General features: G+C 40.4%; 1 protein-coding gene across 11 annotated transcripts in view; it reads right to left on the bottom strand.

Moving 5' to 3' along the window:
* Positions 1 to 17,459, bottom strand: part of LOC138137578 (chondroitin sulfate N-acetylgalactosaminyltransferase 1-like) — a 125,186-nt gene that overhangs the window by 66,110 nt on the left and 41,617 nt on the right. For 4 of the 11 annotated variants that reach the window (XM_069057037.1, XM_069057039.1, XM_069057038.1 and 1 more), the window contains 2 exons: positions 7,296 to 7,358; positions 4,762 to 4,943 (listed from right to left, as the gene is read on the bottom strand). In XM_069057037.1, the coding sequence (XP_068913138.1) occupies positions 4,762 to 4,943; positions 7,296 to 7,330 (217 nt within the window). In that variant the 5' untranslated portion in view covers positions 7,331 to 7,358. The remainder of the gene's footprint in view (positions 1 to 4,761; positions 4,944 to 7,295; positions 7,359 to 17,459) is intronic. The other 7 variants (XM_069057044.1, XM_069057045.1, XM_069057046.1 and 4 more) reach the window with 2 other exon arrangements.

Raw genomic sequence — 17,459 nt, 5'->3', positions numbered from 1 at the left:
AATATTTTATTAACTTGAACATATTTGAGGGCGGCAGTAATTTATCGTGTTAAATTTAATGAAGCTTAAACAGTTAGTCGGATTCTTCCTCGAGTTAAATTAGAGAGCTTTTTGATACTTTGGGATCATTTGTTAGCAACTTTAACATTCCTTGTTCCTTGAATGAAAGGAAACGTTAAGAAACATTAAAAAAGTCAAGTTCAAGGCAGAACATCAATTACAAAAAGTAATAAACCGGAGGCCCACAGCCTAGTGTAGAACGCGCTAGCTTGCCGTCGGCAAGGTAGGGGGTTCGAATCCTGGTGCTGCCTTTTCATGATTGGAGTTTTTTCTGGACTTTTTCCAACATCCACAGCCTACCATGTGCCCAGAAACACCCCCCAGAGGGTTCTCATTAAAACGAGACGTGTCACCGGTGTCAGATTGGGGTGAAATGAGTCAAGTTTGGTGGGGAGCTTTACTTGCAGCTTGGAATGTATCACAATCCGGTACAGAATGCAAATTTTATGGAGACCACTCGAAAAGTAGTACTTTATCAGCCGCCATATTTATTGACCGCCATGATTTACGAATCTGCAGTTATTAAACATTTGTTATGTTATTTATCGCGGTTCGAACTCTCCATCCATTAAATTTAAACATATACATAGCGCATCCCTTCGAGCAAATAAATGTGCGTTTGCCCAAATTTAATCCACCCCCATAAATAATACATTCGGAGAACTTTTATCTGTCAGAAAACACGCGATACTGCCAATAACTCAAAATTATTCCTCCACAAATCGCCTCCCCTTCGCCTAAGTGGAACGATAAACTACCCAAATACCTGCTAATGGTCGTCTGTCATGTAGGGCCTGTTTGTCCTGCGGCCGTACAAGTGTGCCCTACACCTAAATGCACCATTAGCCTAAGCCGCTCTGTAAATTACCGGTCCTCCGTCCGTTTGTGTTGCGGTTGCGACTCTAAAACGGCCATAATCGCCCACTAATCACCGCGCCCCCACTCGACGTCCCCGTATATTTTAAGGGGTTGCGACAATTCAGAAATTAATCCGATTCATTATGGGGGATGTGTGGCCGAAGATGGAAGAAGGGTTGTGGAGGTGCGAGACCGTTAAGTAAACAACAGACGACGGCTCCATTAGGGGATGAAAGTTACAACACAAACGGAGAGGGTACAATATCACGGTGGTTTACATTTTTGCAAAAATAAAATCAAAAGGGTCGTTGCACCGTTTTATTACAGCGTTTGAGATGGCTGTGTGTCTCAAAAAGAGAATCATCTTGTGTGTCTACAAAGTGACGGAAACCACCCCTAATCGGTCAATTCTCCCCCCGAAATCGAATAAAACTCGCCGAGAGATTGTAAATCATATCATCCCTGGACCTGGGCGACGCAACATCCCGTGAAGGGATGCCGGGGGTCCTTAAGTTTGTTATAATTAAAATGAAATACATTCAATGGGAGACACTACAACCCCCAAAGTTCAGAAAGCGTGAGTGGGGTATAATTGAGTCGACAGAGGCCAACTGTGTAATCTTCTGGTGTTGTAATTAACTCTTGCGACGACTTGGGTTGTCGACTCCTAATGTGTGTTTCAACATGTTACGGTTTGTGCCATTCGGAGACCGTCATGGTCGGTGTGCTTCCATTATGATGGGGCGATGAATTTTGCAACAGTGATTGTTGCAGAGTTTCAAAGTGCGGAAGTTCGATTGGGCCAGATGCCCAATGTGTAGATGCAGTGGAGTTCTCATTATAAAGTTTACAAATGGCATGCAGGGTTTTCATAAATGATTCATGCATCTATGTAGGAGTTGATTCTTCTTCTGTTAACCACACTTCAACTTTCTGTGAATGCAGTGGCCTCTTAACAAAGCATGTGTTGGGGTTTCAGTACTCTTAATTCTAAAATCTTAAGAGTTAATACAACCGGAGGCATGAAACCACGCCTCATCACTGAAAAATTTCAAATCCAATATTTTGTCATCATTGAGGATATAATTTTAGATTGATAAAAACTGACAATAAAATAATATAGACACAGAAATAATTAAACAACAACGTGTTTACAGACGAAAATAGTGCAAATGAATTGTTAATTATTCTGGCAGATGATATATGTATTAAAATTATCCACCATTATTGATAAGTGGCAAACGACTAGCAATTTAATATTTCACGGGTCACTGGATACATGAATCATTTATTGAAGGCCTGTAGTAAAAATCTGGCGGTTCTACCACCCAAGAACACTATTATGAATCGGTCAAGGAAGTTGGAAGTATCTATAATGATGATTAAATCTGGTCTAGATGGCAATCAATAATATAGCGGAAGCTGTCGATGCTTTGTTCTGATGCTCTGCCAGAGTGGTGACAATGGAAAATAAAACATTTATTTTTAATTCCCGCCAAAGTCGGTTGCATATCAGCCACCCCACTCGCTGATCAATCACCGTCAACGTCACCGGTGATCGGCAAATATCGAAAAATCATCAAAACGATGAAAACACCCGAAACTTTAATTAATTTCCATTAGGGCGATCATTAAACGAATTTAAGCAGACAATAAACAGGCCGATTCGATTAAACGTTCTGAGAAGTTCTAAAACACGAATTTAATTAAACTTTCAAAACGCACACATCGAAGTAAAATGCAAAATGATGGTGCGGAACGTTCCCCAACGTTGAATATTTCAAACGATTCAATTTATACGACACGCCGTATTTCACGTTACATAATTTACATTGTGAGTTTGTAACCTTTTTTCAGGAGGTCCCCCTCATATATCTCCATGCTTCTGCATTCAATATCGGTCCTCTCGTTACGACTTTTTGCCCCGACAGGCGAAATTAAAAAACTGATGAATTTATGCATTTCATGCACTCGATCCGCTACGTTTCACTCGCACAAACCCTCGAAAACGTTTCGAGTTTCTTGACCGAGGCGGGTTATACAATCTGAGAAAGTTTCATTTCGCTGGGCTTGTGTTCATGTTGCATAAACTTGACGTTTACCCTCGTCAAGTGACAATTTTTAGGTTTATCCGTTTTTACAGTGCTGATTTCACGGCTTGAAGAGATTAGATGGAATAAAGGCTCGCTCACAGATACTGAAAGAAATTCAGATCTCTCAAAAAAAATCAAAAAGTGCAAAATGACCACAGGACACAAATATATTTCTTTCCCATCACAAACTCGTCCGATGCGATCTTTCGCCATCACAAATTCGTCCGGGGCGTTCTTTCGCCATCTCAAACTCAGGTGAGCGAGATTCTTGAGCCATCACAAACTCGCACAAGCTAATTTAACCAAATCAACATACACGTTGCCTTACATCCCTAATGCAGCAACAGAAAATTGTGACTCAAGATGTCACAAACTCGCTTTCACAACTCGCAGTTAATTCATTTCTTTACCAACACAAATTCGTCCGTTTCGATCGTTCGCCATCACAAACTCGTCCGGGGCGTTCCTTCGCCATCTCAAAATCAGCTGAGCAAGATTCTTTAACCATCACAAACTCGTACAAGCTAATTGAACCAAATCAACCTATAAGTTGCCTTACATAGGTACCTAATGCAGCAACGGAAAGTTGTGACTCAAGACGTCACAACCTCGCTTTCACAACTCGCAGTTAAGTCATCTTCAATTTCTCGTTGCAGTTAAAGTTTGACAAACTTAGGGGGACAATCTCTTTCACGTTTGTCACAAACTCGCCTATTCAAGGTTCAGGCGAAGTCAAATCGCCATCACAAACTCGCACCTGTCCGTCATTGTATAATTTTCATTCTAAAAGTGCTAGATTATTTCAGATTCAGTCACGTTTGATAAGAGTGTAGGACCCTCGAGTAGAAAGTTTCCATTTATCGGCGATTTTCCACATTAGCTAAAAATATCTGAAAATAACTGTACGACCGGAATTCGTAGATTCCAGCCGGAGTTTTATTACGAAAGTTCAGTCGTTACATCTTGGGATAACGTTGTGGAAAATAGTTGAAGCAGACACGTAACAAATCTCTTAGTTTCCATATGAAAACGAATACAGTCGTGACATATTCACAAGTCGTAAATTGTGGAAATTGCAAATGTAATAAAAATTGCAGCTTTGACATTTCTATTTCGGTCCCGAATAAAGATGTTGATTTTATGACTCGCCAGAAATCGTATTCCTGACGCATTTTTCGTGTGACCTCGGGACACATTTCGTAAAATCTCAGCGAAACAGTTAACTCTTTTGGTAATGTGCTACCTTGCTAGTGTAGTACATATTTATGCGTGATAAAGTGCTATTTAAAACTGCAAGAAGTATTTAACAAGCTATGAATACGGTAAGTGCGAAATAAATTTGTTTTCTTTCTGGAATTTTTTGTAGGAGTTCCTATAATAGATGTTTATTGTTGACGTTATCAGAGGCTGTATATCTATTCCCGATTCAATTTAAGTTTCTCTTCTCAAAATATCTCAATTATAGCCAAGAGCGGGCATTACAGTTTGATAAACTATCATAAGCTATGAAATATGGCTAGATTGGGAAACTATGAAACAGCGGAGATGTATCGAAAAAGTTCTTGCGTCTCCTTAGGCAACTTGTTTTCGTTGTAAACTTTCCACCCGCCTCGAATTATCGACGAAACAATCCGTCGAAATGCCAATCAGGCAACGCAGCTGCATCCGAAAAGCGTAAAGAATACGCGAATCTCGCATAATCCGGTCGTCGACGGTGACAGCCGCCTCTTGTACGCAGACAGCCACTTACCTGCGACAACTCCGGCTTGCGACTCCGTCTCCTCCATCACGGCGGAAGTATCTAATCCACTGAGTCCGCACCGGCTCAGAAATAACAAGCTGATCAAGCTGAGCGAGCAGACGAGAAGCAGCAGCCGTGTCACCAGCCGCATGCCCAGAAGTCGCATCATCTCGGTGCGTGCACGACGCTTCCTGCACAAAATTAAACCAATAAGAACGAGTGGCGCCCTGGGGCTGCAGCACGACTCGGGGAAGCACCCCGAGTGACACTAGACGAATCCAGAAGATCAGCACCTGGACGGGCGACCGCGAAGACAACCGCGACGGGCGGGGCCTGTCGGTGTCGTTGTCTCCGCGGCCCCGCCCCTCGTACGTGTCATAACGAATTTAATTTCGACCGAGGCATCCGAAGATAGAGAGCCACTCCGGGATGATCCGGCTATAAGCGATCGTAATAAAGTAATCCCGAACAAACTAACAATTTGTACCCAAACGGGTTCGGCAATAAAGTAAAAATGTCGAGAGTGCGACGCCGACGAAATTGATATTTTCCATGTCCTCGGGGAAATAAAGCAACGATTGTGGGGTCCTAAGACCTCGCAGATCCGGAAATTTACTTCGCCTTTGACGGCACAACAAAAAATGTCAAATAAATATGCAGAAAGAGGAAAATATTGAAATGTCAACGCGTCGGAATTTCCCTACGAAAATACGCATCTCGACGAGACGATGGAATGTCGCGGCACAACGCGCATTTCCATAAGAAAAACCGCAAACGAGAAAAACGTATGCGGGATCAGAAAGTTTTCCGACCAGGAAAGGAAAATCGACAATTTCTCAAATCAAGTCATTATTATTATTACTATTATCTCTATTTGATTTTGGGGTGGAGGGTTAATTTTCATCTCTAGGATTTTTTGTGGTGTACCACAAGGCTGCACGTTTGGACCAATGTTGTACCAGTCTATACCAGTTGTGTGGAATGCGGGTGGCCAGTATTGACTCACGTGAGTGTACCAGTCAAAATTACAACCCCCAACGGTGTTCATCCCCTGCCCCCTCCCTGTCACGCTAACAAGATTGTCGCGAAGTCGCTCGCGGCGCTCTTCACCATCATTGGATGAGCGCGAAGTGACGAAACAAAAGAACGGATTACCGCCCTCTGTCGCACGTAATCATAAACTCTTGTCGGGTTAATTGCATCCCCACGGTTGTAGTTAATATCAAATGTCGTTCTTTTCTGTCGCTTCCGTCATCCCTCGTACAGGTTGCGTATTAAATTACCCCGGCGGGATCCCGGGGTGATTGTCTCAGACACGGCGCTGCTTAATTATGAAAGTTGTGTACGCCTTTTTACGGCGGTTTAGTTCATGGGGTGTTATTTTCCAAATGGGCAATTAGCGGGGGCTGTTGCGGATGGCGACTTTTTACGTTAACTGGGTTTTGAGTGGCGTCTAGCGCAAGGTCGAGCCGAGGAATGAGGGATGAGATCAGCTTTTAGTGCACAAAAGGGATTTTAGTGGAGCTGCGGCGGCGGAGCGAAATCGGGGGTTGCTCTGACTGTTGCTGGAATGGGGAAAAGTTGGAACGTCGAAAAGACGATGCTACTTACACAAATAATAATAACAGTCATGGTAAACAAATCCGGCCTTGATGCCGTGCAACACCCCGCGCTAAAATCTGATACCACCCCTCCGGAAGTTTCCATTTTGTCCCCGTTCGGTGCCTTCCATAAACTATCGATTTAATTGCAGGTCGCGTGCTGCCCAAGACCTATTCCTGTCCCACAATGCCTCCTAAAAATAACCGCCACTAAATCCCACTTTAGGCGGCGCAACTTTGCACCGTCGCAACGGTGCATCCAGATCGATCCGAAAACCGCGATATTGCGGCTTCATTTACATCAACAGGGCTCAGCAGGTGCTCCTCGAACAGGATTAACGTTGTCATGGATTTCACGGTTCGGTTTGCGGCAGTTTACAAGAAGCGCCGCTAATAACGTTCATAATCCGAACACGTAGTCCTGGGAGTGCGGAGCGTTTCCTGGGAATCGGCCTTTTCGGGGATCCTTGACAGTGGGATCCGCCGTAAAATTGTCGCTGTAGTACATGTGACGGTATTGAGGATACGAGGGTAGTGTTATCGCGTGCTTGAGATGGTGTGCGCCACAAGGGTCTCTATTAGGACAATGTTATTTCCATATTGTAGAAATTTCAAAATAAAAAACGTTCAAATAATTTTTTTTTAAATAATACGATGTCGTGACACGTCCTGTGCGTTTAAAAAAACTTTTCCACCCTCCACGCATCCCCTTTAAGCCGAAATAAATCAGAAATCAGCCCTTCCGCCACTTATACACGAAACAAATGGTCCTCGTTCCTGCGAAACTCAAGACCGAGCCCAGCTGTGGGAATTTCACACAAGATTAGTCTTTGTCTTCTTTCAGATTCTCCACCGCCGACGAAGATTAATTTATAATTGAAACAAGTCGGCGGCGCTTTGCTTTTTCATTTTTAGCGGCGGTCTAATCGGAAAACCACCAACCTGTTCGGAGTTCCGGTGATAAGGTCATCTGTCATGTGCGGTCTAGGCCCGGGGGTGGTCCTCCTGAAACAAAACGCCCAATTGGTGGTGTTGATTTTTCACTGATCGCTAAATCGACGCGTGAATTATTCAGGTGGATGCGGTCGCAGGACTCCGGAATTCGACAGGTGCAGGATTGCAGGAGCGTGATTAATGCTGCATTGGGAAATGCATCCTGCTAGGCCAGATGAATAAACGCAAGAGGAACGCGATTTCAGTTTTCAACTGGACTGCCAATCGTGCAAAACTTGATCGTTTTTGTAAACCTTCAATGACCTGTTTTGTATGTTAGTTGTGCAAATTGGTCATAATTCCAAACGGATCAATAATTAATTAAACGGTAATTAATCTCGATTCTGATACAATTTTATTGGCGCTGCCGCCACAAATAAATTATTTACAAGTATGTACTTTTAATCAGTTTGTATCGAGCGTTCTAAAATGATTTGACATGTCTTAAAAATACATAACCCCATTTCGATTGATAATTTAATATCAGTTAAATTACTTCTTAAAGTAGAAACCATCGTGTGGCAATAAGAAAATCAAGGTCTACCTAAGGTTGACGATGGCTTTTTGTGCTCTATGTCGGGGCTCCCAGCTGACTGAGCACGACACTGGATGTGAGGAGCTTCGAAAGAACAAAATGCGCCGTTTGACAAGGTAGATAGAAAGAAAATGTTTGAGTGTATGGGAGAGAGAGAGAGAAGAATAAGAGAATGGCTGGTACAGAAGATTGAAGAGATATACGCAAGAACAAAAAATAAAGTGAAGGTGGGAGAGAAAGAAGGTGAATGCTGCTATTTACAATATACTTATGTGGCAGATATGGACGAAATGTTAAAAAAAGCACAAGCGGGGAAGAGTGTGGTGGGTAGAGAGACAGTTTGCAGTTTGCGGATGACTTGGTAATAGTGGCAAAGAGTGGGAGAGAAATGAAAGAAATGATGAGGAGCCTGGGAAAGTAAGTGAGGAAGAAAAAGCTGGAAGTGAATGTTGAGAAAAAAGCTGGGGGTGAATGTTGAGAAGACCAAAATGATGGTGTTCAATAAGAGAAAGAGGAAGAGTGAAGAAAATGAGTGGAAATAGGAAGAAAGGAAAATAGAACGAATAAACGAGTTCCAATATGTACTTGGGTTACACATTCAACGACAGAGCATTTCCTATAAGTCTTCTTCATTTTACTCAAAAACTAAGAGTTGTAGATTAAAAGAAGCATCTTGAAGAGGGGAATCCAACACTGTACTGCTTAATGGACTACGGTATTTAGTAAGGGAGACATGGTCAATTAAACCCCAAATATTTTAATACAAAATATGTTTTTTTTAAATTACCAAGAGAGCTACGAGTTCGACTGTTATGGATCAAGAGAAGCAGCTTGAAGAGAGGAATCAAATGGTGTTAATTTCAATGGAATGAGATATTTAGTAAGGGAGCAATGGTCAATTGAATCTTCAAATTTAAACTGAGTGTAAAATCATTTTCTATAAGTCTTCTTCATTTTACTCAAAAACTAAGAGGGCTACGACTCCGACTGTTAAAGATTAAAAGAAGCATCTTGAAGAGGGAAATCCAATAGTGTAATGCTTCATGCACTGCAATATTTAGTAAGGAAGGCATGGACAGTTAAACCCCAAATTTTAATACAAAATAATATGTTTTTTTATTTCTTCATTTTTCATCCAAACCAAGAGGGATACGTGTTCGACTGTTATAGACTAAAAGAAGCACCTTGAAAGGAGAAATCCAACGGTGTCAATCTCAATGGAATACGATATTTACTAAGGGAGCAATGGTCAATTGAATCTTCAAATTTAAACTGAGGGTAATAGTTATTTACGAACCAAGTGCGGGAAGACGATGTTCCCGCATGAGCGCATTTTTTAAAGCACGAGCGACGAAGGAGCGAGTGCCTTTAATTAAAGCGCGAATGAACGGAAGATGTCTTCACGCAAGTGGTTCGTACAATATTTTTTGTACGAAAATTAAATTAATTTTTTTTGTTTTAATACATTAAACATAAACGAACATAAAACCAAGTAGGCAGTGATCTTTGGTTGTTGGAAACAATTGCTTCACTTGATATTTCAATTTTTGCAATAATTTGTGAATTTTGTAGGAACAATTTTCAACGATTATAAATCTTACCGTAATTTTTTAATGGAGGAAAACCCAGGGAAGTTGTATTTTATGACCTAAATTTTATTACTATCAAGACAGATTTTTTTTGAATGCCTCAAAGGGCCAGTGTTTTTTGCAATTTTTACATTCGAGTCGACCGGGAAGCACTCGTTTCGAAGCGAGCGTTGAATGTTGGAAGCGTTGCTTTCAAGGCTATGAGTACAAAAAATCATTTTCTATAAGTCTTCTTCATTTTACTCAAAAACTAAAAGGTCTACGACTCCGACTGTTATAGATTAAAAGAAGCATCTCGAAAAGAAGAATCTAACGGTGTTAATCTCAATGGAACACGATATTTAGTAAGGGAGCAATGGTCAATTGAATATTGAAATTTAAACTGACGGTAAAATCATTTTCTATACGTCTTCTTCATTTTACTCAAAAACTAAGAGGGCTACGACTCCGATTGTTATAGATTAAAAGAAACATCTTGAAGAGAGAAATCCAATAGTGTAATACTTAATGGACTGCAATATTTAGTAAGGGAGGTGTGGCTAATTAAACCCCAAATTTTAATGCAAAATATTTTTTTTATTTCTTCATTTTTCACCCTTACCAAGAGGGCTACAAGTTCGACTGTTATAAACTAAAAGAAGAACCTTGAAAAGAGAAATCCAAGGGTGTCAATCTCAATGGAATAGTAAGGGATGAGGCACACATCAGAGAGATAGTGAGGAAAGCAAACAAGGTAGTGGGATGTGTGTGGGGAATAAGAGAGAGAAAGTGGGGAGGTAATTTCAGGAGGAGAATGATGATGTTTGAGACCATGATAGAGAGTATATTGATGTACGGGGCAGAGATTTGCGGATAGAAGGAACAAGAGGAGATAGAGAAAATGCAAGAGAAATATTTGAGAAGGGTGCTAGGAATGGAGAGCGAAACGCCAGGATAGATAGTGAGAGAAGAGTGCAAGAGGAATAGACTGAGAGTGAAAGCGGGAAAGAAGGCGGCAAAGTGTGAGGACAAAATAAATGGACGGAAAGAGTCCAGGATACTGATGGAATGCTGGAGAGAAATGAAAAAAAAAACACGGAGAAGAAGGAGAAAGATAAATACTAACAGAGGAACGGGTATGCCAGTGAAGAAGTGGAAAGATTGAGACCAAAAGGAAGATTGATAAATGTAGAGAGTGAAAGGGACTCAGGCAAGCAAGAAAGAAGGGAAAGAATCAAAGAATTCAGATACAACAGGGAGTATGAGAGGTGTATGACAGAGGAAATTCAATTCCGGAGAACCTGGGGAAAGAGAATGCAAGAGAAGAAAAGTGTTGGCGAGATTCAGATGTGGGAACGAGGAGAGAGAAAACAGGTACTGGATGTAAAGAGAGGAAAGAAGGTGCAGAAATGAGAGAGAGGGAGGGAAAGGAACGGGAAGAAATACAGAATGAAGACGGAAGGGAGATAAGATGGATGAAAGAGATATGGAAGAGGATGGAAAGGATAGAGAAGGAGAGGAGTGGGGGTTAGGAATTTAAAAGGTTATTTTGGAAAAATTTTGTCTTCTTGTATTTCCACAAAAACAATTCTCGTTGATGCTTCGAGCTCTGGACTCAAGCTCGATTAGGTAGTCTATGGAATTATGTAGTAAGTACCGTTGTAACTCAAAAGCATCGCCCTTCAGTTTTTGAAGGATACATTTTTTCTACCGAGAATATTATAAATATTACATTTAGGATCTTCAGGGTCTTACATAATCATTTTTAAGCCTCTTTCAGGCGATTAAGCTCTACAGCCACGCGCGTAGCATGTCCACCTGTCATTCGGGAAGTAGCAGGTTCAAATCCCGCTGCCGCCTGTTCACGGTTGTAGTTTTTTCTGAGGTTTTCTTCAACCGCAAGCCTCGGCTGTATTAAGCAAATAATGGAGTAAAACATTCTCGCCAGGAGCATCCCTAAACAGGGTCTCATCCCCTTGATACCCTCCAAAGTGTATCACCAGCACCGGACGAGGGAATGTTTAGGTTAAGGACCCGTAAGCTCTTCAAGCTTTGCTTTTGGGGTCTGTACAACAGCCTCCTCTGCTCTACTGAAGGAAAATGAAAATTTGTACGCCAAAGCGTAACAAATTGTTGCAAAACTTTTGTGTCACATTTTAAATGAGAGTAAAGCTGTCAACACGAGAGAAGTGTAACTTGATAGAAGACTAGAAGAGACAACGGACGAAACATTCCACGAATCGACACTCTCAACTGAGCTAATTTAAGCCCCGTCTTGTTCGTGTCAGCTTTCGTTAATTACTCATCAAGGAGCTAAATAATCGCCAGATTTACGTTATCAAATTATTAATGCGACCGAAAACACGATCCGTTCCAGATTTGAATGAAATCGATACAGCCGGCAGCGATCTGTGTTTTGTTTACATTTTCAGTCGATGGGGAAGTTTCTGTTGGAAAAATCACCAAAACAGTTGATTTAAACTCGCGAGGGCAATCTTTGTGATCAGGTCCGTGTACCAAAAATCGACTGCCAATTAATTTCAATTTGTTTCGATTTGGCTGCACTATTTGCGTAATGAGTCAGACATTGTGTTTGTCTGGTCCGGGACCAACACAGATTAATCTTGATTGTTTTTGACGACTCATTAAATGAAAGCGGCTGTAAAGGTTGTTTATGAATTATGGTTTGTTTTTGGAGATTTTAGTGGTGGTTTATATGCAGCGACGAGTCAATAATTTTTTTATTAGTGATTGGGGAGGAGAATTTACGATGGAAAGTACGTAAATGTTGTGATGTGTTTTGTTGTGATAGTAAAAACTGAAACTGAAACGTTATTTTATGGTGGTAGATGTTTTAATGGTGTAGCACTTTTTGATATTTTTCTTGATAAAAAAATTTTATTGTCAAAAAATATAAACATTTTTGTTACTCCTCCATAAAAATTATATACATTTTGTGCGATTCGGTTGAGAATATTTTTAAATAAAGCAAAAGCATATTTTCTGAAATTTCCGAAATTTATTCAGAATTCAACAAGCTTCAAAAAACGTTGGAATCATTTTCACCTAAAACTAATACAAATCAGTGTTACCTAATTAAAACGCTTCTTTGAATTTTTCCACCCTCTAAAAGCTGTATCCGATCGAATTAGATAAGGGAAAATAGAGGATCCTCATTTGAAGTTCTCTCTTCAAACTGGTAGTATTAGCAACGATAATACAATTGTGAAAAAAAATTACACAGCCAATTTCGTTTGGGTCAAAAATCCAATTGAATCATTATTTTTTTTTTAAATAAAATAAAACTGCATCAACCCCTCCCGATCCCTTTTCGCCCACTCGCCTCGTCACTCACGTCCACTCCACCCTGAATGGAGCCTCATGAAACATCATTAGTCGCTTGTATTCGACTTTAATGTGGTTAGTTGAATTTCAAAGGGGTGCATTTCAAGCTCCGCCAGTCAGACGCGATGTCTGGAATCTAAGATATGACACTGATGTCTCCTTGAACTGGCCGTCCTGCAGAAAATCGAGACAAGGGGACTGACACTGTCTCATTTCGGACCCTTATCCCGCTCGGCTGCATTACTAATAGTTAATTGCGTCGAAAAGGAATGCCTCACCCTCGTCTTTCAACCAGCTTTGTTTAATAATGTCACGAGGAAATCTTAAATAAGAAACTTGACGGCTGCGATCTCGCTCGCCGACTTCATTCATTGTTTCACCTTTGTCTTTCTATCCGGGGGCGGCTGTTAATGGCAGTAGTTGCAATAATGGGGAAAGCGGCGTTCATAGATTCGTCTGATTTGCATGAATTGCGTACACACAAGCTCAAACGACGATCAATTGGGACTAGATCTGGCCAATAACAAGTTAACAGTTCATATCTGTTTCAAATACAATAGTTAAATCGCGAGAGGAATCGTGGAGCGTTGTGGTCAAGCGCGTAGCGCGTTCACTTTGCATTCAGGAGGTCTGGGGTTCGAATCCCAGGGGCAGCTTGGGCATGTGCGGGTTTTTTTCTAAATCTTGATGTGCGCAAATGACATATAAAACACAAGTGTCACGTCGGCATCTCTTACTGCTCTGTGTTTACCTCAATTCTTCGTCATCGAGAGGGGATGAATAAGTGAAGCTTTAACTTTTTTTTGGGAAGAATTTAGGTTGCATTAATTTTGCACGCCGGCACTTGGCGCTTCTTATTTGACGTTGGATCCACCTCATCTGATCCTTAAGGACGAGCTTTAAGCTGGAATAAAATAAAATCAGAGCGGCAGGATCAATCTTGGTTAATCTTGCAAGCTTTAGCCATTTAATCCCCCATTTGATTCACATTCGTCACTCGATTGCCGTTACAGGATTAGACTCTTCCATCCCGTGTCTCAATTACATCAATTTGCGGTGGAAAGGGCCGCCCCAAAAACAGGCTAATCGCTTCGAATAAATAACGAATTTTTTCCTTACTTCTTTAATTAGAAATAATGGATGGAGGGAAAAGCCGGGGTTTAAAATTGGAAAGCGTATCAGACGAGCAACTCCGGCATTCCAGCTTTACCTGGAAATATTAAAATGGGATTTTATAAGCGCTAATGAAATTGAATCTGAAATTTAAAGATGTTAATTCAAATTCCGAATTTAGACCGGGACTTATTAAAATTTCACCGTCAAGAGAAATGATTTCGCTGGTTCGGGCTAAATTAAAAATGCAGCAGGGATCGTGACAAGGATTCCCACTAAGAGCAGCTCTATTTGCGAAAGCGATCCTGCTGAATTAATAAAAAACTCCCTTTAAAAAAATCCCGTGTCATAGCTTATTTATCGAACCGGTGCCTTTTTTTTTATTAAAACGACAATACTTTCTCCTTAAATTCGAACGTTCGAAAAACGCACCGAAATATCCGCAAATCTGCCCCGATATTGCCTGGCCCTGTCGCAGCTTTATGTATATCTCATTACTTATTCAAGGAAGATTTCTCTATCCGCAGTTATTGAAATATTCAGGATGCGAGTTTCCTTGCCCTCGCTCTCCCTTTACTTATTTATGAATCGGAATTTTAAGTAATATTTCTTACGTTTTTATACTTTCCTTCTGTTGTAACAAGAAAAGAGAATCAAGTCAATATTTAAACGGCACGAGAGCCGCCTAACTTCCACAAAGCATCGTTATGGAAAGGACAATATTTAAATGTTTGCCATACGGAGAATTTTTATTAGACACAAATCAAATATGCACGGGAACAGAATAAACAGTCGGTTTAGCCACGCTTGTTTTCGAATTTTTTACAGGACTAAAGCGACTCTAATGTACACAGGACGTGCAAGGGGAGCTTTTCTGCCAGCGATACAATGACAACATACACTACGCAACCCATAAGTTATTTTACAATAAAATAAAATATAAATGAAAAGTAGTTTCTACTACTTATGTTCAGACCCATTACATACCAAGAGACGCGGCATTTAGGCCGGATATTATCATCAAAAGGTCATTAAATATATTTGAAAAAATGTACAACGTAATTAGTTGTAATTAATGATATACTCGTATAATAATAGTAACTAGTAATAATAATGGTGATATTTTTTTTAATTACAATAAGTAATTATGCCAAGGTAGTAAATAAATAAGGCATACTAGTTGACGACTATCAGCAACCCCTGTGGTCCAGCGCGTAGCGCTGTCACTTTGCATTCGGGAGGTTGTAGGTTCGAATCCCGCGGAAGCCTGACTAGGTGTGACGGTTTTTTTCAAGGCTTTTCCACACCATACATATCAGTATCTACAAAACCATCTTTCTGAACCCATCTGCCACCAAGCCTAGGGTAGATTCCCTTTAATGTGAAGCTAAAGAAGCCTGCGCCCTCTTCGAAGAGGATGAAAAATGGTCCTATATTATCCATTTTATAACGAACATCTATTGGGGACCTGTCTTATTGGACGGACTTTGGGTTCGAAGTGTTTTGATGGTACTGAAACGTACACCTGTCTAGCAAATTCTACAGACCAATCCTCAAAAATACGGTCAAACTGATCGGTTCGCTTCTAGTCCATTAACATCAAGTGACCTCTTCGGCTAATACATTTTTCACTCTTTGATCTACGAAATGAAAATACGACAGAACCCAACGAGCCACTCGGCGCGAATTACCTTGACAGACAACCCTTTGAAAGTTTCAAACCTGTTTTTTTTTCGTTTTCAATTACGCTCGATAACTATCGGAATGTGGTGCAACAAAGCGGCAGCGGCGGCGATAAACGAAAGAACGATAACAAACAGTGGCCCATCCGTTATCCGGTCCAGTTATTGCGCGATTTTGATAATTAATAGTGGCGAATGTCGCAATTTTGGTGAAATAGTGGAGAAGATTAGCTTCACTCACTGCCGCCAACATATTAATGTGATAAATAGTCGAGAGCAAGTGGTGATGCACCGCCAAATATGCCGGAAATTAATTTCTGCGATTTTCTCGCTGATCGTTTCACAATGGCGCCGAATTTAGGGGACGGCAAAAAGTTTGCCAAATTTGCGCCAGGGATTGTTTGCTTTTAGGAATTGAAAATAAATGTTTTGATTATGTGTTTTGATATGAGGTGTCTTCTGGAGCGTGTTGCCTAAAATCTGCAAAATATATGAGTTTTGTGCAATTTACCCTCCAGACAATCATGTTGTGTTAGGAACACTTTACAGCCTCTCCACAAATTATAATTACATATCAATATTATTATTTTATCACGTGATATTAACACAGTCTCGATGTGCACTCCACATTACATGCTTTATAAATTCACATATTCCGTCTTATGAAACCAAGCCTCATCAGTAAAAATTTGTTTTTTTTTTAAATGTTCTTCCTGTATTTGCTCCATATTCATATTTTTACGGTGTTCTGCAAGGTTCCACTTCGGGACCACTACTATTTTCTTTTGGTGCGACCGAACAGCAAACGACAAAAGCAAATTCGATCGATCATTGCTCCCTTTTCAGCAATCCTGTGGCATTGCGGTTGACACTTTTGGATTCCTCATTTCAAGGCGCTTCTTTTGAGATACAAACGAATACGATAACTCTTTTAGTTTTCAAGAAAATTGCAAAAAACTGGGAAAACAGATTTACATAGTTTTGCTTAACAAAATGTCAAAATTCGTAAAAAACATTGTGAAACATTCCTTTGGCGTTACTATTGAGATAAATATTTTTAAAAAATTTCTCTGTAGAATAATTAAATTTTGATTAAAATCCAGATAGACGAAAAATGCAAAATTCAAATCCCCGGAGCCCGGAAAACTTTTCAAATAAAAGAACTTCTTATCACCTTGCGTGGCGCATTCCTGAGACTTTTCCAGAGCCAAACTCGACTCGTGCACAAAATTAGATTATTTCTCACCCCCGGAACTGCTAACTGTGATCCTAGCTCGCCGCCCCCGCAATTTTACTGTCCATCGTAATTTTCGCCTAATAAACACAACAAAAGGCGCCAGTAAATGAATTCTGCGTCCCTTTGAAAAAAGCACGTGTCAAATTATTACCACCTTTGTTGGCCACAGCAATGACACAATGGACCGTCCACACACAAAATTACACAAAACTCGTTCCAATAAATCATCTTTTTATTGTATTAAATTCGTCTAAATAATCCGTCGTATGTAAAAACGCCGTAAATTTTTCGATTATGTCTGTTCTGGTTTATTTACGATCAGCTAAAGTGGAGACATGAGCGAATGATGTGTAATAAATTAACAAATTGTTGGGCACAAGTAAATTATTTGGCCGACGAACAACACCGAATTGTTGTTCGTGCAGTTGAGTCGTTTGTCTCTACTGAAATAAATTCCCCCAAATGGAAAAATCTCGCATATTAATGCATGCGGAGTGATCGTACGATGGCGAAACATGATACGGAAAAAAAATTGCTGCTAATGTACCAGAACGAGGGTAGAATTAAAATGTTTTGCTTTGTTTCAAGTTCATATTTTCTCAGCTCAAGATAAAACATTTCAGATGAAAACAC

The sequence above is a fragment of the Tenebrio molitor genome, chromosome 8 (genome assembly GCF_963966145.1).
Source record: "Tenebrio molitor chromosome 8, icTenMoli1.1, whole genome shotgun sequence".
NCBI classification, from domain to species: Eukaryota; Metazoa; Arthropoda; class Insecta; order Coleoptera; family Tenebrionidae; genus Tenebrio; species Tenebrio molitor.
This window is presented reverse-complemented; position numbering and strand designations above follow the sequence as displayed.